Raw genomic sequence first — 22,009 nt, forward strand, 5'->3', positions numbered from 1 at the left:
ATGTGTGTGTGTGTGTGTGTTTATGTGTGTCTTTGTGTTCCCCCACCTAAGAACCGGTGTTGGGTGTGTTCATATCCCCATAACTTAGCAGTTTGACAAATAGATCAATAGAATAAGTACCAGGCTTAAAAAATAAGTACCAGGGTCAATCCATTTGACTATAACGCTTTAAGGTGTTGCCCCAGCTTGGTCTCAGTTTAATGATTGAAACAGTTAAAACAGGCAAAAGAATGAAAGATTACATACATAAATATATAATATGCATACACACACATACTTACATACATACATACATACATACATACATACATACGTAGATACAAATGTGTGTGTATGTGTACATTGTCTTCCACCATACCTGTCTATGGTAGTCGGAGGCACTCACCTGATGTGCAAGCTCATGAGCCACCACTAATGTGACCCGTTCAGATTGAGATATTGAGTTCATTGCGGGATCATTGAGTAGTGCTACCTCCCTGTAAGTTATCAGGCCCCAGTTCTCCATGGCTCCAGCTGCGAAATCTGGGATACCTATCAGATCTGAGAGAGAGAGAGAGGAAGAGAGAGAAGAGAATTAGGATAAATTACCATATTTGATAGCAAATAAGGTGAACTTTTTACCAAAAAATTGGGCCCATATTACATGCTTTCACTGGAATAATGTTTGCCTCTCAAACCTTCTTTCATGGAGCCCGAAGAATTGATAGTCCAGTGATGATGATAGTCCAGTGACAAGGAAGTGAAAACCGTAGTGAAGAAGTGGCTCAAAGAACAGTCAACACAATTTTACAGGGGCAGGGATACATGCTCTCATTCGAAGGTGAAACATTGTTATTGAGAGAAACGGTGACTATGTTGAGAAGTAGGGATGTGATCCACAGAGGACCAGCTTTGTTTTGATGTATGACACATGTTCCTGTGTTGGTAATTATATCAGTCCGAAACGAAATGGCATTACTTTTTGACTCACCCTCGTATTATGTTGCTGATGAGAATTTCCAACACTGATGCTGTCAAAGAAGCTAAGGGATGACTGCAAGATCAATATGTTGTTCTACAACTACACGGTTTTAAGTTGGAGCCCATGAACTGATTTAACCCCTTCCTTTCAGACCTACAGCTTTTTTTTTTTTTTTGTCACTGTTAGAAATCATCCTTCTATTATTATTATCATTAATTATTATCATTAATATTATAATTAACCCCTTTGTTACCAACCCGGCTGAAACTGGCTCTGGCTCTGTAGTACAAATGTCTTGTTTTCAAAATCGACTCATCCCCCTCCCCCAAATTTCAAGCCTTGTGCCTATAGTAGAAAGGATTATTATTATTATTATGTTGAGAAACAAAGTAGTTGTTCTATAACTGGGATTACACGGGGTGAAAACTGTAATTGAACTTTTGATAGAATGAAAAACAGAGTTTAATTTCTATTTCTTACCGAGTTTCTCCAAAGGAAATGGGGACTGAAAATAGCCTGCATAAAATTCCAGCACAGTCGTTGCTCGTTCTAGAGCCCAGCTAGTTTCATTCATAAAATCTTCCCTCACCCAAACGCCAACCTGAATAAAGAGATCAGTGAATGAGAAAAATACAATCATTTTTGTGCTTTTCAACAAACAAATCAATGTAGAATATAACATGTTTCGGCTGATATAACCTCCAGCCTTCATCAGGTGTCTTGGGGAAATTTCGAACCTAAGGTATTTTTCGATGTTATTATTATTATTATTATTATTATTACCATCAAAAAATACTTTAGGAATGAGAACCCAGGTGGTGGTGGTGACAGTGATGATGGTGATGATGATGATTGTGACTATGATGATGATGAGAGGGAGGAGGAGAATGCAAAGAGCGACGAGGATGACTAAAACACTGACAACTGTAATAACAACAACAACATGATGGTGATGGTGAAGGTGGTAGTGGAATTGATGAGGAAACTAAGAGAAAGGTCTCACCAGTGTTTTGTTGCTGGAAATCATTCGTGATGTGTAATTGAAGTCACACACGATGAAGGCAAGGAGGTAGGTGGACATTTTGGGGGTTGTGTGGTACGTGTCTTCGATCCAGTCGTCCCTACAAATACACAGAAGACAGCAGAAGAGTGTGTGAGGTACACAACATTTATATAGCCATTACTACAAGCATATTATATATATATATTTATATATATATATATATATATATATACACACACACAGATATATACATACACATAAGCACACACACATATATATATATATATATATACAAACACATATATATACATACACACACACACACACACACATACACACACACATACACACACACACACACACACACACATATATATACACACACAGACATTAAATGATGGAGAGGATGATGTTTCATGGCTTCATGAAATGGACTTATCACATCAGGCTTGTAGTGAACAAATGAGACAAGTCCCAGATGGCTTTTAGATACTGTTCTGCTATTGGTCAACACAAGTCACATGGTTTTTATTGATATAGCAGCAACACCAATTCAAATCTTAATTGCTTAGGTCACCTGCTAGGACAATGGCGAGTAGCAGGTGGTTCTCTGTCTGAGAAGAGGTTTCTGACTGGCACAAATAAAAGCACCATTCAAGCATGGCCGATGCCAGTGCCGCCTCACTGATTCCCCTGCTGGTGGCACATAAAAAGCACCATTCGAGCGTGACTGATGCCAGTACTGCCTGACTGGCCCTCATGCTGGTGGCACATAAAAAGCACCCTCTACACTCTCAGAGTGGTTGGCATTAGGAAGGGCATCCAGCTGTAGAAAACCTTGCCAGATCAGATTGGAACCTCGTGCAGCCTCCTGGCTTGCCAGTCCTCAGTCAAACCATCCAACCCATGCCAGCATGGAAAGCGGATGTTAAATGACGATGATGATGATTATGATGATGGTGATCATCATCATCTTCATATATAATGGCAATGCTTGCAACTATCTGAGAAAATGGTAAAAAAAAAAGCCTTACTCCAGTTCCACACTGCTCTTCACATTGGTGTTAGATATGGACTTGTAATGCTTCTTTCTGACAATCTTCACATTGAATTTGGCCTTCATCTGGGGCTCATCGAAACAGGGGAAGGCTTTCCGGGCAGACGTTGGTTCAAACTGGGTTGTAGCCAAATATCTGAAACAGAATGGAAACGTTGTCTTTTGGAATTTATTTCACCTGGAGAGGTTTTTTCAAGTCTTTTTGAGTCAGAGATTTGAAGATGACAATCTAATGTCTTGAAAACCTACATTGTTATGTTCTGTCTTAGTAAATAAATAACAAAAGGTACCATTGTAAACCACTGTAACTTTTGTGTCATTTCAAACAATTAATACAATATCTGACCCACAGATTGGTGTAACCACCCCCTGGGTTACTTGTCTTTGTAACCCACTTGTTCAGTGGAACATCCTGTGACCCCACCAAGCCAGCAAATAATTTACAAATGTGAGTAATTGATTGGTTGTAACTCATTATAGTCGGTCGCTTATGAGAACTTGTAACCCACTGGGTTGATGCAAGACATAATGCACCCTTCACATTCAGCTCTATATTTAAGAGACGAGGAATTATGTACATTATTTACATTTGACGGATATTTGTCCTCATCTTGTTTGTTGTTAACACAATGTTTCGGCTGATATTCCCTCCAGCCTTCATCAGGTGTCTTGGGGAAATTTCGAACCTGGCTTCTCATTCCTAAGGTATTTTTCAATGTTATTATTATTATTCAGGTCACTGCCTGAAATCGAACTCGGAATCTTGGGGTTAGTAGCCTGCACTCTTAACCACTATGCCATATGCCCGTGATGAAGGCTGGAGGGTATATCAGCCGAAACATTGTCAACAACAAACAAGATGAGGACAAATATACGTCGAATGTAAATAATGGGCCCTTCACATTGTACAACAGAGACACAATCATTAGAACAAGAGTGGATTTTATCATTCGTTAGCCTCGTTAAGGCTGATCAGGGTTTCAACAACAATAATTTTTTTTTTCTTTAGAATAATGAAGCAACAGATACTCACACCACTTCTCTTCTTTTGTAATAGGAACTTAGGTAGAGACCACTCAGCTGTTTCTTCAGGTTACCTCTGAAGTTTAATTCCACTGTGACACTGGTATTGGCGGCAATTTCTGTTCCAAGAAGAATGTTAAAAAACTGCTTTTCTGTATCAATGGATGTGGACAGAATTGGAACACGGGATGACATTTCATTGTTTGTGTGTACAGTTAAGTTTGAGATTTCCAAATTGTCGGCATGGAAAGTAATAGTCCTAACAGGTTTTAGAGATATTATGTGCATCTGAACACTCCCGTGGAAGTAGAATTTTGTTGCGTTACCACCATAAATTTCTGGTTGGATTTTTATATCGTATGACATTGGTATCAGGTCTTTGGGCAGTCTCATTTTGGCACTTAAGGTTTTCTTCTTCCTGAAAGACAAACAAAATTAATGAAGTAGGGAAGGCTAAAGGAATGTTTAAAAAGAAAAAAACAAAAAAAACAAAAAGACTGTCAAAATCCATCTTTAATTAGTCTAAAAGGACTAATTATTATACAATCATCATACAGAAGAACACGTAAGTCAGGGGTTGGAAAGTGAACTTCTTACCACAGAGCCACATTTGCTCCTAAACACACACACACACACACACACATTTTTCTTATAAAACCAAAACAATGCAAATTCATCATCATCATCATCATTGTTGTTTAACATCCGCTTTCCATGCTGGCATAGGTTGGACAGTTTGACTGAGGACTAGCAAGCCAGAAGGCTGCACCAGGCACCAATCCAATCTGGCAATGTTTCTACAGCTGAATGCCTTTCCTAATGCCAACCACTCCGAGAGTGTAGTGGGTGCTTTTAACATGCCACCAGCATGGGAACCGGTCAGGTGGCACTGGCTTCGATCATAGAAATAATACAGGTTGATGGTCTGTGTTTTTATCTAATATTTCAATGTATCCTGAAGAAGGGCACTTACACCCAAAATATTGAAGTACAATGTAAAAGCACAAAGTATCAACTTATATTCTTTCTTAACTTGTTTTGACTTTATAAAAAAAAATTAAAAGAAATTTTTTTTTTCTCAGTTTCTCTTCCATTGATACACCAAAATTTAAAAATAAAAATTCTTACTTGTAAGACAGTTCTTTGATGCCCTCCACTCCTTTATCAAGATTATGCTTTCTCCAAGAGTCCTTAATTTGATGTTTTATCATTTGTTTTCTATCAGCGTCACCAATATTTATCTGAAATAAAAGTTACATACACACAAATTAATAATGATACCACTCAAGGCCCTCTCAAAAAGACAGGTGATCTAAGGCTTTCCAACCATACCCATCCTGTCTTTTAGTAGTATCTAGGACTATATTATCTAATGTGTCCTTCCTTCTTTTAAAGATATTAGGGTCCTATTTGTTATTTCTAACAGCTCACATCACTGCAAGGGGCACCCTTATTAGCTCCAGCAGTTTTGTTGTTGTTGTTGTTTAGCCCAAGGTCAAACTTGATTGAACAGACCTATGATCATGAGAATTCCAGCCATGACCATCCTGGGTTTATCTTGTGCACAGATCTGGACAGGATTCCAACCAAAGAATGGACTGTGAAGTCTACAGAATAGCTGAAAGGCAGCAAGGCAGCAAGGGTTGATGGAATTTCACCTGATGCTCTACCGCCTCAGCCATCCATGTGCCTATTATATAAACATTACATGTAAATACTTTAATTACACACAGACACACACACACACATTGACCCCTATATAAATGCAGGTTACATTTAGACACACAGACAATAAAATGAATTTAATTGATTCATCAATAAATGAAATTTAATCTTTTTTTTTCTTTTACGTCTTTTTTTTACTTGTTTCAGTCATTTGACTGCAGCCATGCTGGAGCACCGCCTTCAGTCGAACAAATCGTCACCAGGACTTAGTCTTTGTTAGCCGAGTACTTATTCTGTCAGTCTCTTTTACTGAGCCGCTAAGTTACAGGAATTTAAACACACCAGCATCAGTTGTCAAGCGTTGGAGGAGGGACAAACACACATACACACACACACACACAAATATACATACATACATACATACATACACACACACAAATATACATACATACACACATACATAATACATATATATATATATGATGGGCTTGTTTCAGTTTCCGTCTACCAGATCCACTCACAAGGCTTTGGTCGGCCCAAGGCTATAGTAGAAGACACTTGCCCAAGGTGCCACGCAGTGGTCCTGAATACAGAACTATGAGGTTGGGAAGCAAGCTTCTTACCACACAGCCACTCCTGCATGTTTATCAATGCAATAATATTAGTTAACGAATTTAAAAAGCAACTTACATTGTCAAAATGCTGAATTTCTGTTGCTGTATTCACAGCTTTAATTACATTCTGACATGGCACTGATGTATAACTGTAAGAGAAGAGAAGAACCGACTTTGTAATTTTAATCAATGGAATTACCAGATTTTCTGGCAGACAAATTAAATTATTCAGATCAAAATTTACAGTCAAAAATGATAGCTCAACTTATACACCAAGACAGCTTTGGCATACCAAACACTCCATGTGAAATGCAGCTGGATTTGTAAAGATAATGATGGTGCATTGGGATTCACTCTTTCTCTCTCTCTCTCACTAGCTATCTCTTTATCTATCTGTCTTTCTATCTATCTATCTATCTATCTACGGTGGTGGTGGTACAAGTAGTAGCAGCAGTTACAGAACTGAATGAGTTAGCAGCAGCAGCAGCGGCAGTGGTAGCAGCAGTAGTATTAATACTAGTAGTAGTAGTAGTATTAACTTATGGATTGTGAACGAGTTAACAAAGAAAGAAAGAAAGAAAGAAATGAAAAGATGGAAATGTTATTAAATGAGTAAGAAAAAAGAACAAAAAATATTTTAAAAAAAACAAGTATAAATGCAAAACAAACGACTATTGAAAAGGTTGCAAGATGCAATAAAAATTTTAGGAAAAATAAATAAGTAAATGAGTGGAAACTTTACCAGTGAGTGTGTTAAATAATAAGGCACTAAAAGAGAATGACTCTCCCCAGACAATGAAATATGCTTCAACACACAAACTCACATAAAGAATCTTGCAAACCAAATCCCAAAACGAATCAACCTAAAAATAAATGTTTTTAGTGACAAAAATGTCCTATTTACTTACTTGGAACTGAAGAAGACTGAAGTGTTTGTGGCACATTTGTCAGCAAAGAAACGCTTAACAATAGCCACACCGGAAGGATTCCGTGTAAGATGTACAACAGCAGTTATTAGCAGACGGAGATCGAAGTTATCAGAGTGAGTTATATCATTCAAGTAGCTAATGTGGTGACAAGACAGAATATTAGAAGACAATAGAGGAGATGCTGGTTTAGTAAATGACAGGAATATAAAGAAATGATCAAACTGCAGGAAAGATGGAGAAGACATGCAAAGGAAGAAGGCATCGACAAAAAGAAAAAACAAAGAAACAGAAGAAGAAGAAAAAAAAACACATGCAAAGATATGCAAATGTTAACAATTTAGCATTCAAAGCAGCCATATCTGGCATAAATATTCTATTTTTTGCTCAAGCTGGCCAGATCTGGCCTCTCACATCAACCCCGCAATGTCATTCTAAAAATATAGAGTTACGTCGTCAATGTTTTGCACCTGTAAGGCGACAAGATTGCAGAATCGCTAACGTGCCAGGTAAAATACTTAGTGTTGTCTTTTGTCCATGTTTATGTTCTGAATTCAAATTCTGCTGAGGTCAACTTCACCTTACATCCTTTCAGGGTCGATAAAATAAGTACCAGTTATGCACTGGGGTTGATGTAATCGACTAGTCCCCTCCCCCAAAATATCAGACCTTGTGCCTTTAGTAGAAAGGATTATTATTATTATTATTATTTTATGTTTGACTTTTGCTTTGCATTTATACAAGTTGGCTCCAAGTCTGACCCAGAGACCTCAAGAGGCAACAAGTTAGAAGTTCATGTTGGTGTTATGCCTAGGGTGTCATATTTGGTTTTGTACAGTGTTGTTCTAGAAAATGTTTAACAAACCATAAGAAAATTATGAATTAATGTTAGAATTTGAGATTACATAGACAGTATTTTACGTAGGATATGGACAGTTCCCATGAGCACTATCTTTTGAATTTCTGCCATTTTGGGGTTTCCTGGTATCTGAGTTAGGTAGCAATCAGCCCTATTATTATTATTATTATTATTATTATTATTGTTATAATTATTATTATTGAACAGCCATACCCTTGAAGAATCCATGGTTTTTTTGAGCAACCTATTGCATAATGCATCCTACTGGCAATGGAAGCAGGCTGTGTCTTCAATTGGTCTTTGACAAACAGACAATCCCTGGTGCCACCTTGTCTGATACCAATACACATGACTTGTCTCAAAAATTGAGTCGGGATTCTAGAAGCAGAAAAATAGAATAAACACAAACAATAAGAATTATGTCAGAAAAATATTAAAAAAAAACATTTGAAAGTCGTTAAAACCCACCACTGTGAGGCTCAATACTCAAAAGGGACTCAGCCACTTTGCCTCAGTGAGGCCAACATCGTTCCAAATGTCTCAGACATTGCCTTTATGAGGCCCAACACTCGAAAGGAACTCAGCCACTTTGCCTTTATGAGGCCCAACACTCGAAAGGAACTCAGCCATTTTGCCTCCATGAGGCCTCAAAAGGTGTTCTTTACGTGTCACCATCATGGGTACACTAAACAATAATAAACCACAAAATAAATTTTTACTTTCCAAAATAAAAAACAAAACTAAGTGTAAGATGGAAAATAATATAAAATAATTTCAGGAGAGGGGGTAAATTGATTTACATTCACCCCCAATATTCAACTGGTACTTAAGTTATCGACCCTAAAAGGGTGAAAGGCAAAGTTGACCTTGGCTGAATTTGAACTCAGAACGTAAAGACAAATGAAATACCACTAAGCGTTTCGTCCAGTGTGCTAACGATTCTGCCAGCACACTGCCTAAATGATGATGATGATGATGATGATGATGATAATAATAATAATACTAATACTCACTTGTTTTCTTTAGGATTCGTCTTCCATCTTTTGAATAGATGATTGGCTTTAGATAAACAGGGAGGATGTTCCATCCTGCAAGCCTCATTGATGACACCATTCTGGAGCATTCTAGGAGAAAGAAATATCCATCAGTATACATTGGTGGTCAGACAAGTAGTAACTGCTATTTCTAGCCACTGACAGAGTCTCAACTCACTTTAGCATTTAATCCCCTTCGAAGTTTAATCCCTTCCAAAGCCACACATTTTATCCAGTGTCATTTCCATTAAAGGATGTATTCCTGGAACTCCTTTTCTTTGGATAACGAGCAGCTGTCTAGTCACATTTTCTAAGATTTTCTTGAAGCCCAAAATTTTTAGGGAGGGAGCCAGTCGATTAGATTAACGCCAGTATGCAACTGGTACTTAATTTATCGACCCCGAAAGGATGAAAGGCAAAGTCAACCTCAGCCGAATTTGAACTCAGAATGTAAAGACAGACGAAATACCGCTAAGCATTTTGCCGTACTTATTCTATATTCTTCCAAATTGCTAAGTATTCCACCCAGCGTGCTGACGTTTCTGCCAGCTTGTCACCTTCAATGGTATAACTATACTAATACACGACTGGTTATAGTATAATTATATCAATACAAGATAGACTTTACTTGCAGCTAAAGGGCCAACCTTTTCACACACAGCATTTGGGTGGAAGGGATTTCATTAAGCGTACAAGGATGTGTGGAATACTCAGTTACTATAGTATGAGTAGGTAGTTCCTTGGCTCAAATAACTAAGATACTCATCCTTGAGTGTAATGGGAGATTTCGCTTGCTTTTACCAATTTCAACAACAAAGAAAAACTGATCTTCCTTACCTGTCGTTCAAACTCAAGCCGTGATCAATCCAAGCCACGTTTTGGTAAATATTTTTAATCTTTTCTTGGAAGAAATACTGTAAAAATTGAATAATTGGGTTAGAAAAGTAAGTGATGGAAGAAAAACTCTCAAAGCAGCCATAGACTGCAAAATTGATGATCCAACTCAGGTCATACTAAAATCTGGTTTCCACTTGTTTCCACTACATGACACTGATGAGGTCAAATATGACTGAAACATGTTCAGTTATCTCCCTTGCTTGCTAAACATCAGGCACACTTTGCACAGCTTGTCATCATTTAATTTCTAATTCGTTTAAATTTCAAAGTTCCCTCCCTTACCCTTTTCCGACTGAAATACAGGTTGTATCAACACTAAATGATTTTTCTTTAAATTATGATTGTGAATATTAATAAACTGGCTCACAGTATCAAGTATATCAGCCTGTACTTGGGACTGTATAATTCAAGAATAAGACTTGATGAATGTATATTAAATATCTATGACAAGTTATTCCTTTCATTCTTATTCTTTAATTAAAGAAAATTGGCACTCCGTTAGTCACAACGAGGAGGGTTCCAGTTGATCAGATCAACAGAACAGATGGATGGACAATAAAGACAAAAATGGATGGATGGACAGTAAAGACAAAAATGGACAGATGGACAATAAAGACAAAAATGGACAGATGGACAATAAAGAAAAAATGGAAGGGTGGACAATAAAGACAACAACGGATGGATGGACAATAAAGACAAAAATTGATGGACAATAAAGACAAAAGCCAAGCGTACCATATAGGTGGGAAGATTCTCAGACTGGCTTGAGAAACTGAAAAGTTCAGAAGTGACCCCAAAGAAAGCCATCCAGGGTAAGTAGTCAGTTTCTTTGTTGATATAGTCAAGAAGACCCAGGAAGATGTTCACATCTAACTTATTGGATCTGTAAAAGAGTATCAGAGGAAAACATGGATATATTTGAGAGTGTAGTAATGGTGATGGTGAAGGCAGTGTTTGATGGTAGTGGTGGTAGTGTTGTAGGTAGTGTGTGGTGGTGGTGATAGTGATGATGATGGTAGTATGGTCAGGGTGGTGGTGATGGTGGTGGTGGTAGGGCAGCTGTGCTTTTAGTAATTGTCATTGTTTGGCCCCAGGTCAGATAATCCAGCTGACCTTTAATCAAACTTATGATTCTATGATCATTTCCTGTCTCTTCTCATTTAGATACAGTCTACTAAGGACTACACTAGCCAATGAATCCTTCCTTTTCTGAGATGATCATTTAAATTGATAATGATGTTGGTGCTATATATGGGATGGTCATGTGGAGGGTCTCTTGCTGTCCCCACGTCCATGGGTGGTGGTGGTTGTGTTGGTGGTGGAGGTGGTGGTGGCAGTAGTTTATCCCTAGGCCAGCCCTGAACAAGTAGGCTTATAGCAAAAGATGCTCTATCCATGTCTGTCTATCACTTTTTGCCAGACATGGTGTATCTAGGACTACACTATCAAGCGTGTTAATTTTTTTTTATTCAGACAGTATAGTGTTATTTGAGGGAAAAATTTGACTGCTGTTTTTAACAGATTGTTCAATCATGTAGAGGCTCTCTCATTACTTTATAATGATGATGACGATGACACTGACGATAACAATGATGATGACGATGATGATGATGATGACGATGATGATGCAACTGGGTAGCATATGCTGCTGCCTCTGGGTAACTAATGATATTGTTGTTAGTCTTAAATCTCCGTCTACCATCTTAAAATAAAGATGTGTTGGATTATGTTGTTTGGTGAAAGAAGACAGGATGGTCACAACTGGAATGGCCTTAATGGATCAAGGCTGATACAAAGACAGACAACAACAACAACACAATGGCAAAACTTTTGGTAATCCTGAGATTAAAAATGTGAACCTCTTACTGAGGGTGGGGGGTGAAAGAAGGAGGAGAAAGGGGAAGGAGGGGTTTTACTTACTTGACCAGGGCCCATGAATCAGATATAAGATTGGTTCTCTGGACCGGCTTGATGGCCTGAAATTATAAATGGTGAATGGTGATTTAGTGGTGGTGGTGGTGATAGTGGTAGATAGTAAGAAAAAATGCTAAAAAGGTAAAGACCCCCTTCGGTCATGACTGACTATGGGGCTGCACCTAGAAAGTTACCCTATGAGGCACAGGTCCAGGCAAGGTTGTTTATGGGAGACCAGCAGTCAACCATGCATGCCAGTCTCCCTGCTCTACACAATAATATGTACATAGGGTAAAGGGTTAAGACCCCCTTTTGGTTATGAGATGGGACCTAGAAAGTTCCCTTCCGAGGCACAAGTGAAGGCAAGGTTGTTTATGGAAGACTAGCAGTCGCCCATGAGTTATGCTGACTCCTAAGGGCCGATTTCTCAGTTTCATGGCATATATATTCCCTCCTCCCCGCCTGGATGTGGGCACCAGTCCATTGCAGGGTTACTCCTTTTTGCCAGCTGAGTGGACTGGAGCAACATGAAATGAAGTGTTTTGCTCAAGAATACAATGCGCTGCCCAGTGCAGGAATTGAAACCGCAATATTACAATCATAAGTCCAACATCCTAACCACTAAGCCACGCGCCTCCACAAGTAACAACAATGGCAACAGTGGGAACAGAATGAATGATAGTAAGAACGTAGGTGATGTCCTTTCACTGACCTTGTGATCTTTCATGAGCTGGTGGATGAGGTTCTGCCAGTTGGTGGTGTCATAGTTGACACGATAGAAGCCGTGGCTATTGGCTATGAACCATCGTGGTTTATTCAGAGAGATGTCTGTACCTGAAAGGGTGAAAGGACGAAGATTTAGCAAAGGGCGGTTCGTGAACTTTAGGTAAAGGGAAGTTCACGGAGTCAAAGGGTCACGAAATTAGACAGTGTTAAACCTCAGGGACTGGACATTAGCCGTGGATGGCCATATACTGAGGTCAGTGGTGGTGGTGGTGATGGAGAAAGAAGAGTGAAGGAGAAAGAAGAGTGAAGAGGAGTGATAGGAGGAGGAAGGGTGGGGGAGAAAGAAGAGGAGGAGGAGGAAGAGAAAGGGAAAGTGGAGGAGAAAGAGAAGGAGAAAGCAGAGGAAGGGGAGAAAGGGGAAGGAGGAGAAAAAGGAGTGAAGGAGAAAGAGGAGGAAGAGAGGCAGGAGAATGAGGGGGAGGGGGAGTAAGTGGCGGGGAGGAGGAGGAGGAGGAGTGTAAAAACAAAAGAATTCAAAAAAAAGGAAAAAGAGAAGAAAAAAAAGCAAGCTTAATCAATTCATTGAAATAATTGCAACAAATGAACGGATTTTCTTACTAGTATCAGGTCTGAGATAGAAAAGTCTTTCAGTCTTGTTTTCAGAATCGGACAAAGTGAAAGGAATGATCCATTTACCACTAAAAATAATTAAAAAAAGTCATTTGAGTGGGGGTGTATATATATATATATATATACACATCCATAAACTTTACTGTGTGGTAAATGCATAGATTTTAGTCATCACTACATTCGATAAATGAATTAAATCCATTCGATACATTAAATGGGTAATAAACACCAGTCATGCGCAATGGCACTTCCCAAGATGGCGGCCACACGCGCCACTACACAGTTAAAAAGATAAAAGTGGAAGAAAATCATGGCAGAGAAAGTGTAAAACAAAAACGATAAAGACGGATGGCGGGGTCGGGGTGGGGTGCGGGGGAAGAAGCAGGTGGCAGTTGGGTAACCTGAGATTCACGTATTTATATAATGAGACGAAGTTTAATTAATGTAAAAAAAATTGTTGAACTTTGAGTTGTATCGAATGAAACACTTTTAAGTACTTGAAATATGTATTCAAAAGATTAGGGACAGGAACTTTGTGATACTTCAGATGAAGATTTTATGCTGAGAAATACAGAACTGCAGAAGTACCCGACAAATTGACTTCTATTAATTTAGTTGTGTTAACCTTTTGCCATTCAGATTACTTTATCAAATATAATTCTTATTTTTTTTCATATTGATTTGAATTAATCATGCCTAAACCTTGTAGCTGTGGAGGCACATGGCACAGTGGTTAGAGCAGCAGACTTGTGGTCGAAGGATTGTGGGTTCGGATCTCAGACAGGGCAATGTGTGTGTTTATGAGCGAAACACCCAAGCTCCACGCAGCTCCGGCAAAAGGTTACAGCGAACCTCTGCTGACTCTTCTGTCACAACTTTCTCTCATTCTTTCCTCCTGCATCCGCTACTATAGCCCAGGGCTGACCAAAGCCTCGTGGATGGATTTGGTGAAGGGAAACTGAAAAAAGCCCATCATGTGTACATGTGTGAATATATACGTGTGTATGCGTTTGTGTGTGTATGCGTTTGTGTGTGTGTGTGTGTGTGTGTGCGCCTCTATGTTTGCGTTTGTCTCCAACCACTACTTGACAACCAATGTTGGTTTGTTTATGCTCCTGTAACTTAGCAGTTTGGCAAGAGAGACCAATAGAATAAGCACCAGGCTTTAAAAAAACTATTGGGGTCAATTCATTTGACTAAACCCTTTCAAGTTGGTGCCCCAACATGATCACAGTCCAATGAATGACTAAAGCCACATTGTGCAAGGGCCTAATCCTTTCCATAAAATCTTCCTGTGACCTGAATTAGTTTCTTGACCCCCAACGGCTGCCACTAAACAAAGAATCTATCCATACTTACTGATCTTCTTCTACAAATGAAAATGCCTTCTGCGTGACATATACATTTTGTCCTGAATTATTCCAGCTCACAGTAACAAGAGGGTAATTTTCTTGACTTGTCCATCGTTTCATTATTTCTTTCACTGATAGATCTTTTCCCTCCATAAACTAAAAGAAAAATTTATGTTTAACCATTTAGTATTCAGATTGGCCAGAGAGGAAAGTATTTCAGTTCTATATTTAAGAGATGAATTATGTACATTATTTACAATTGACGGATATTTGTCCTCATCTTGTTTGTTGTTAACACAACGTTTCAGCTGATATACCCTCCGGCCTTCATCAGGTGTCTTGGCTCAGGGCCACAATCTACTATACTGTCATATAAGTGGATGTGTCATCATAAGAAGCATCAAATGTGTCATCATAAGAGGCATTAAATGTGTCATCATAAGAGGCATTAAATGTGTCATCATAAGAGGCATTAAATGTGTCATCATAAGAGGCATTAAATGTGTCATCATAAGAGAAATTGCTAAACTCATATTCCAGCTGACTTTAGTTTCTTCTTGGTTGTTACTGTTATATGGACTGTTAGATATGTAATTCGTCTGACGTTCCGTGTGTCACTGTGGTTCGTCTGAGTTCATTGTTTCATTGTTGTTGTCTTGTGTGACTGTCATAGTAAAATGTCATTGATAGTTTGGTGTAGAATTAATGAAAAGCGAAAACAAAACAATTACTGCATTTTCCTCATACTCACCTTTTCAAAGCAATCCCAGAATTCCTCTTCCCCGGCATTTTCCAATTTATATTTTTTCAAAAATATCTGTAAAGAAGTGAAGTAAGATTAAAAACAAATAACTCCATCAAATGGCTGATGTTTCTGTTTGTTACATAACTGAATATATCTGACATATATTTGCCATTGTATAGAGCCAGGCTCCTTAATGTGGCCCCAGTTCTTCTCCCTGCCGGACAGTGGTGAAAAAAATTTATCTAGATTTACTTTGATCCCAGTTTTGGAAAATATTTCTAAATATTTACCCTGATGCCTTCTTTCAGTTTCTCTTCTCCAACGATGTCTTCCAAAATTAAAAACACCAAAGGCCCCTGAAATATGAAGAAAGAAATTATTTTAGCTATTAAACTGTATAGAAAATATTTAGCCATAGCATTGCTTTGTTTTAACTTTCTCATAGGGGTTTCTCGGGCTGGTTTACCATTGCCCTTTTTCAACTGGATGGCCATTATTGACCCACAAGTTCATCCATCCTTCAACGTGTTTTGTTTTTAATCTTGCTGAGTGTCCAGACACCCTCCTCATGAGAGTAGCAAGTTACTCAAGTGAGAGAACTCACACTTAATCAGGAAGACTTTTATTGTAGTCTCATCAACATCATCATCATCATCATTTACTCTCTGTTTTCCATGGGTTGGATGGTTTGACCAAAAACTGGCAAGCCAGGGAGCTGCATCAGGTTCCCCTGTACCCCTGCATTACCACAATACCACAGCACCAACAGTACCAACATTACCACAGTACCCCAGCATCACCCCAATATCATTACAGTACCTAGCATCATCACAGTACCCAGCACTACCACAGTACCCCAGTATCACAACAATACCCCAGTATAACCACAGTACCCCAGTATCATCACAGTACCCCAGCATCATCACAGTACCCCAGCTTCATCACAGTACCCCTGCATCACCACAGTATCCCAGTATCATCACAGTACCCCAGCATCACCACAGTACCCCAGCATCACCACAGTATCCCAGCATCATCACAGTACCCCAGCATCATCACAGTACCCCAGCATCACCACCGTACCCCAGCATCACCACAGTACGTCAGCACAATCACAGTACCCCAATATCATCACAATACCCCAGCACCACCACAGTCCAATGGCTGAAACAAAATGGTAAAAGATAATAACTAGAGTTGTTACTCACTTGTATGTTGATCTCTTGGTTGAAATCTAATTCACTGACAGGAGCAATATGGACATCAAACATAGCCCTTAATCTTATGAAGTCTAAATCTTCTTTGTTCTATAGAAATAAACAGCAAATACAGATTGGGTCATTTTAATGTCCTCTCATATATTGACCTTGTGGCAAATAAAAAAACATTTATTATTATTATTATTATTATTATTGAGTGAGAGAGCAGTGCATACCATCAAAGTGACCTTGGAGTACAAATATATGAAGCCCAGTATACCCATCATGACTACCCGTCTGATAAGGGTACACCAGGCACATGCATCACAACCATATGTGCATGACATGGTGATCTCATATCCAGATAAACAGCACATGACCTTGCAGGTGGGGCCCAGTTAGAATTTTCGTCAAGTCGAGTAACCCATCTTGCTCAAAAGGTCCCTGAATAAGGGTTGTTTAAGGATGTTGAACAAAACACCCATGTTTCCAAAGGTGAATCATTCAAACCTCAAACAATTCCTCTCAACACATGGCTATGATGCTCCCCCACTACTTCTGCTCTTGATCAGAAATGCACATATTGTCAGCCACCAAGGGACATGCTCAACTGGTTAAGGTCAAACAACTGACAAGCAAATCTGTGGTATTGAGCAGAATATTTGCTGTAGCCTATCTTTTATATCAAGACAAAACAATGTACATTATTGCATTTGATCTCATGAAAAATGTGAGGCAGTTGGCCAATGGTTTATTCTCTCAGCTGCCCTCAACACAACAAATTCATCCGAAGACACCCATCTTCCTATATATTGACTCAAGTAGAATAAAGTGTGGAATACGTTTAGGAAATGGTTGTCAAGTCTGCAGATATAACGCAAGGTGAGGTACTCAGTCAATCCTTCAATTAACCAGTTGTTCTTCCAGTTATTGGGGGTCACCACATTACCAATCCACTGTAAAAAAAAAAAAAAAAAAAAAAAAAAAAAAAATTGAAAAAATAAACAAAAACTAAGGGAAATTAATTAATTAATTATCAGAGTTCAAATACTGTTCTATCTATGTATCTGTCTGTTTATCTATCTATCTATCTATCAATTAATCAATCAATCAATCAATTTATGATGTCCAAACCTGATGAATGACTTCATGCAAGACCAGTTTCAAACTTTTTGTAAGTTGTTCCAATGGCATGGTGCTGCTGGTTCCACTAGCATCACTGATGCTAACCTTCATTACATCCTTCACATCAGGCAGAAAAGATTCTGACAGCAGAATGAGACCCCAGTTTTCCATACCAGCCAAAAGGTACATGTTCACGGGCACTACATCTGTCAAATAAATCAAAAGTTTGAAAGATTACAAATAAACAAGAATACAAATAAATAAATAGCAGAGAGAAAATGTATTAGGTTGGCAATTAAAAGAAATCTAATTAAACGATTACATGGCTCTCATCAAACACCCACTGATCATCTCTTTTCTTGCATCCCTCAAATAATAGTTTTTAGCACTGAAATAAGGCCTTAAATTTTCAAGTTGGGGTCATAGTTGACTAAATTGATCTTGATACATACATATTGTATTTTCCAGCATTGTGAGATTCCGTCGGTTACGACGATGAGGGTTCCAGTTGATCCGATCAATGGAAGAGCCGGCTTGTGAAATTAACGTGCAAGTGGCTGAGCACTCCACAGTCATGGGTACCCTTAACATAGTTCTCAGGCAGATTCAGCGTGGCACAGAGTGTGACAAGGCTGGCCCTTTGAAACACAGGTACAACAGAAACAGGGAGAAAGAGAGAGAGAAAGACGTGGTGAAAGAGTACAGCAGGGTTCGCCACCCCACCCCCTGCTGGAGCCTCATGCAGTCTTAGGTGTTTTCACTTAATTAAACACTCACAATGCAACTCTTCCACATCAGATGCCCCCATCTTCCATAACATCCTTAATATCCTCAGCTTGATACCCAATGTCTTCCACAAGTTGATCGATATATATACCCACTCTTCTTGGTCTGCCTATACCTATATATGTCCATGCATGGGTTTCCAGAGAAGGAGATCACCAGATATTCCATCTATGTCCTGCATAACATGCTCTTCTTTTTTTCTGATTACTGAGTTGATGATAGGAAGACCACCATACTGTTGCTGCTTGGAAAAATGTTGCTGCCAAGGAAGATTGAGAACTGGATGAAACACTTTCATGTACATAGCGTCAAGCTTCTCTTGTTTAATATCCATGCTGAAAAGCCATGTAAGTACATGACTGTAATCAAAGTCTTAAACAGAGATTAACTCTGGCAGAATGACTTGAAACGTTGGTATATTTCATGATGACAGAATCTGAACTACTCCAGTGGTGACCTAATGACCTTTGCAGATTATTTGGAAAGGAGATTATTTGGAAAGGAGATTATTTGGAAAGGAGATTATTTGGAAAGGAGATTATTTGGAAAGGAGATTATTTGGAGAGAGATGGGAAATGAAGCAACTCTGCCTGTGTTTAACATGAAACAAGCTCACTAGACGAAGCCTGTTTCTTTTCTTACCTAATTTTGGCAGTGTATAGTTCATGTCAAAGTAATCTGTGAAGAATTCCAGAGACTTCTTGGTAAAACTAGCAAATGCTTTCAAATCTTCTGTTGGGTTTGGGGAATAAAAACGAATCTGAAAAAAAGATAAGTGGATATGATATACACTCGTTTATACATTACACACACAAACACACACACACATAAAATGGTTGACATTGCAGAAAAGACACATTCCTTAACAAGTGAAATAGTTGAATTGAATTGTAGAGATAAAAACTATTCCACAATATCCTGTTCCATCACCAAAACTTACTTTCAAACCATTATTCGTTTCTTGCTCAACATAGTTATAATCACAAATTACAAATGCTACAAGGTATGTAGGCATTCTAGGTGTTTCCTTGTAGACATCTGCCACCATGCTGTGATTCCTGTAAAAAAAAAAAATAGTAAAAGAAATCTTGGCAGTTAATTTCAAGTATCAACATTGCTGTTTCTGTTGTTGTTACCATTTTAACCCTTTTGTTACCATATTTCTGTTGAGATGTTCATTACAACAACAAGAACAATGACGATAATGGTAAAGAAGAGAATGTAGCAGAGATAATTAAGAAGTTCGTTAATAATCATTCATTTACCTGTCTTCTGTGTGGCTTCTCTCAGTGTTGGAGAGAGATATAAGGTCAGCTCTTCGAACGATTGTTAATTGAAAGATGGCCTTCATTGTCGGATCATCAAAACAAGGGAATGCCTCTGGCGCCGAATTTCGTTGAAAGACAGTGGCAACAAAATTTCTGAAAAAGGGAAAACAAAAAAGGATTTATTCATCTCCTTTATTTATTTATTTTTTTGCGATATATTTCTTTTTTATCATATATTAACGGATTAGCTGTGTTAGAGATTAAAATAACTGGGACAGAAGTATCCATTATACTACCGGTATTTTACCTATGTTAAACCATGTGCATACATATGCAAGCATATTATGCTCATAAGTTATAGGTAAAGACAAGGATAAACAGGAGTTTATCAGGAATCAAAATTTAAAGAAAACAGAAAATGGAGAAATATTGATGAACAACAATTGACTTACAACAATTATTATCTATTAATTCAATATGGGATGCAATATTTCTCTATTTTCAGTTTTCTTTAAATTTTTAATCATACATCAAAATTGTAAATTACTGTAAAATATAATCATCAAAGTGCATGACAGACTGTTGCGACTTCTGATATGTTGGCAAAGGGTGTTTTCGATTGGTTTTAATGATTAAAATTTTAAATGCTTGTAACTTGTTATTAATTTCTAAGGTGAAAAAAGAATGCATTTCATTTGGAGATGCTGAAGGAGGTCTTAAAAAAAATGTGGGGGTAGGTATAACGCTGGTCGATAGAAGTGGTCACAGCTGGAATATTTTTGATCAAAAGTTTGCTTGGTCAGAAGGCTACAGGACGATTCAATGATGGCCACTTTGCTAGAAATAGCAGTCATATCACACCTTATAATCTTAATGAATGGGACATATCGTATAGCAAATAGTCTTACATAGACTGGCTGAAAAATGAAAACTATATGGTCACGGCTGGAATACCTTTTATAACGTACCATGGATGTAATTAACAACTAGACAAGAAATGGGATCTTTATTAAGAGAAAATCTTTAGTACTGGTCGCTAGGGCAAACTACGGACATTTCCCCGAAATATCACCGTGTCCAACTGCTTTAACATCAGAAACGTTTTATAAAAGATATATGAAACAGATGAAGACTGAATTCATGAAATTTAAGTAATATTAACATAAATCAATGAAGATAATCTTCGTCTCTGTTTTCGATTTTTTAAGCTCTGATCATTTCGAATTTCTGTATATTTACGTGGAAAATTACGAAATGGTCATTTTCCACGTAAGCTAAAATATTTTCATATTTGTTATGATTATCAAACATAGTGCTTAGAAATGTAATTATTTACTTATAAGTAGGATAAAGTATCTATATTTTATATAAATACTTCGTATTACTTCCATTATGTGTAAATGTTGTTGCCTGACTACGACAAGTACCGGAAATTGTTAATATTTTTATTCATAAAATTTTTGTTCGGTCATAATGAAATATGATTTTTAACTAAATTAGATAATTGTTGCATTCCAAGAAGAAAAAAAGTTACACATTTTCCAGAAAAAAAACTTTCCGTCTGAAGAATGGATAAACACGGTCTTTCGTTAACGACATGAATTATCAAGAAGATCGAAGAGAACAATCGAAACCTGTTATTATTCATCAATCATTGTCGAACAGTGACATTATTGCTCTGTTACGCGACTCTAATTACTTCATTCGCTTCAGCAGTACAGTGATAAAAGACAGCTGCATCTTTCCTTCTTCGTCCGTTGCTTTCTTGATCGTCGACGATGTCTTTAATAGCAGACGACAAACATGTCTACCTCAGTCGACCAGATTAGCTTCTACCAACGAACAGGGGGAACACAATGATTCTGATAGAAGCACAGAACTACTGAACAGAATGGAAAAATTTTCCAGACTTCATCAAAGGTGTTTCGTGATCTTAAGATATTCTGTGTTCGATTCTTTTGCCACTGAATCTCTACAGAATATACAACTGAAATTTCTGGAAAGCCGCTTGCAAGTGATTCCTGTCTTGAATGACAACGGCCAATCGGTCGTTGAAGTAAGTCGGATACTAACATTTCTTATTTCTTTATTGCCCACAAGGGGCTAAACATAGAGGGGACAAACAAGGACAGACAAAGGGATTAAGGGATACTAACATTTATTGCTCAGCATCGATTTCTCTCACGCAAATTATCAAATTAAATAAGTCTAAGTTTATTTTCCAA

General features: G+C 38.0%; 1 protein-coding gene across 1 annotated transcript in view; it reads right to left on the bottom strand.

Moving 5' to 3' along the window:
• The window catches only part of LOC106873725 (uncharacterized), a 47,272-nt gene that overhangs the window by 8,144 nt on the left and 17,119 nt on the right, over window positions 1-22,009 (bottom strand). Inside the window, exons 3-26 of the mRNA XM_014921207.2 lie at window positions 19,782-19,937; window positions 19,457-19,574; window positions 19,159-19,276; window positions 17,740-17,936; window positions 17,448-17,561; window positions 16,615-16,713; window positions 15,697-15,762; window positions 15,413-15,478; window positions 14,669-14,817; window positions 13,298-13,377; window positions 12,666-12,787; window positions 11,960-12,015; window positions 10,775-10,922; window positions 9,980-10,056; window positions 9,122-9,232; window positions 8,322-8,486; window positions 7,232-7,387; window positions 6,400-6,472; window positions 5,173-5,285; window positions 4,055-4,462; window positions 2,999-3,157; window positions 1,965-2,082; window positions 1,442-1,562; window positions 386-540 (exon numbers count right to left, since the gene is read on the bottom strand). Coding sequence (XP_014776693.1) covers window positions 386-540; window positions 1,442-1,562; window positions 1,965-2,082; window positions 2,999-3,157; window positions 4,055-4,462; window positions 5,173-5,285; window positions 6,400-6,472; window positions 7,232-7,387; window positions 8,322-8,486; window positions 9,122-9,232; window positions 9,980-10,056; window positions 10,775-10,922; window positions 11,960-12,015; window positions 12,666-12,787; window positions 13,298-13,377; window positions 14,669-14,817; window positions 15,413-15,478; window positions 15,697-15,762; window positions 16,615-16,713; window positions 17,448-17,561; window positions 17,740-17,936; window positions 19,159-19,276; window positions 19,457-19,574; window positions 19,782-19,937 — 3,145 coding nt within the window. The remainder of the gene's footprint in view (window positions 1-385; window positions 541-1,441; window positions 1,563-1,964; window positions 2,083-2,998; window positions 3,158-4,054; window positions 4,463-5,172; window positions 5,286-6,399; window positions 6,473-7,231; window positions 7,388-8,321; window positions 8,487-9,121; window positions 9,233-9,979; window positions 10,057-10,774; window positions 10,923-11,959; window positions 12,016-12,665; window positions 12,788-13,297; window positions 13,378-14,668; window positions 14,818-15,412; window positions 15,479-15,696; window positions 15,763-16,614; window positions 16,714-17,447; window positions 17,562-17,739; window positions 17,937-19,158; window positions 19,277-19,456; window positions 19,575-19,781; window positions 19,938-22,009) is intronic.

The sequence above is a fragment of the Octopus bimaculoides genome, chromosome 23, assembly GCF_001194135.2.
Source record: "Octopus bimaculoides isolate UCB-OBI-ISO-001 chromosome 23, ASM119413v2, whole genome shotgun sequence".
Lineage (NCBI taxonomy): Eukaryota > Metazoa > Mollusca > Cephalopoda > Octopoda > Octopodidae > Octopus > Octopus bimaculoides.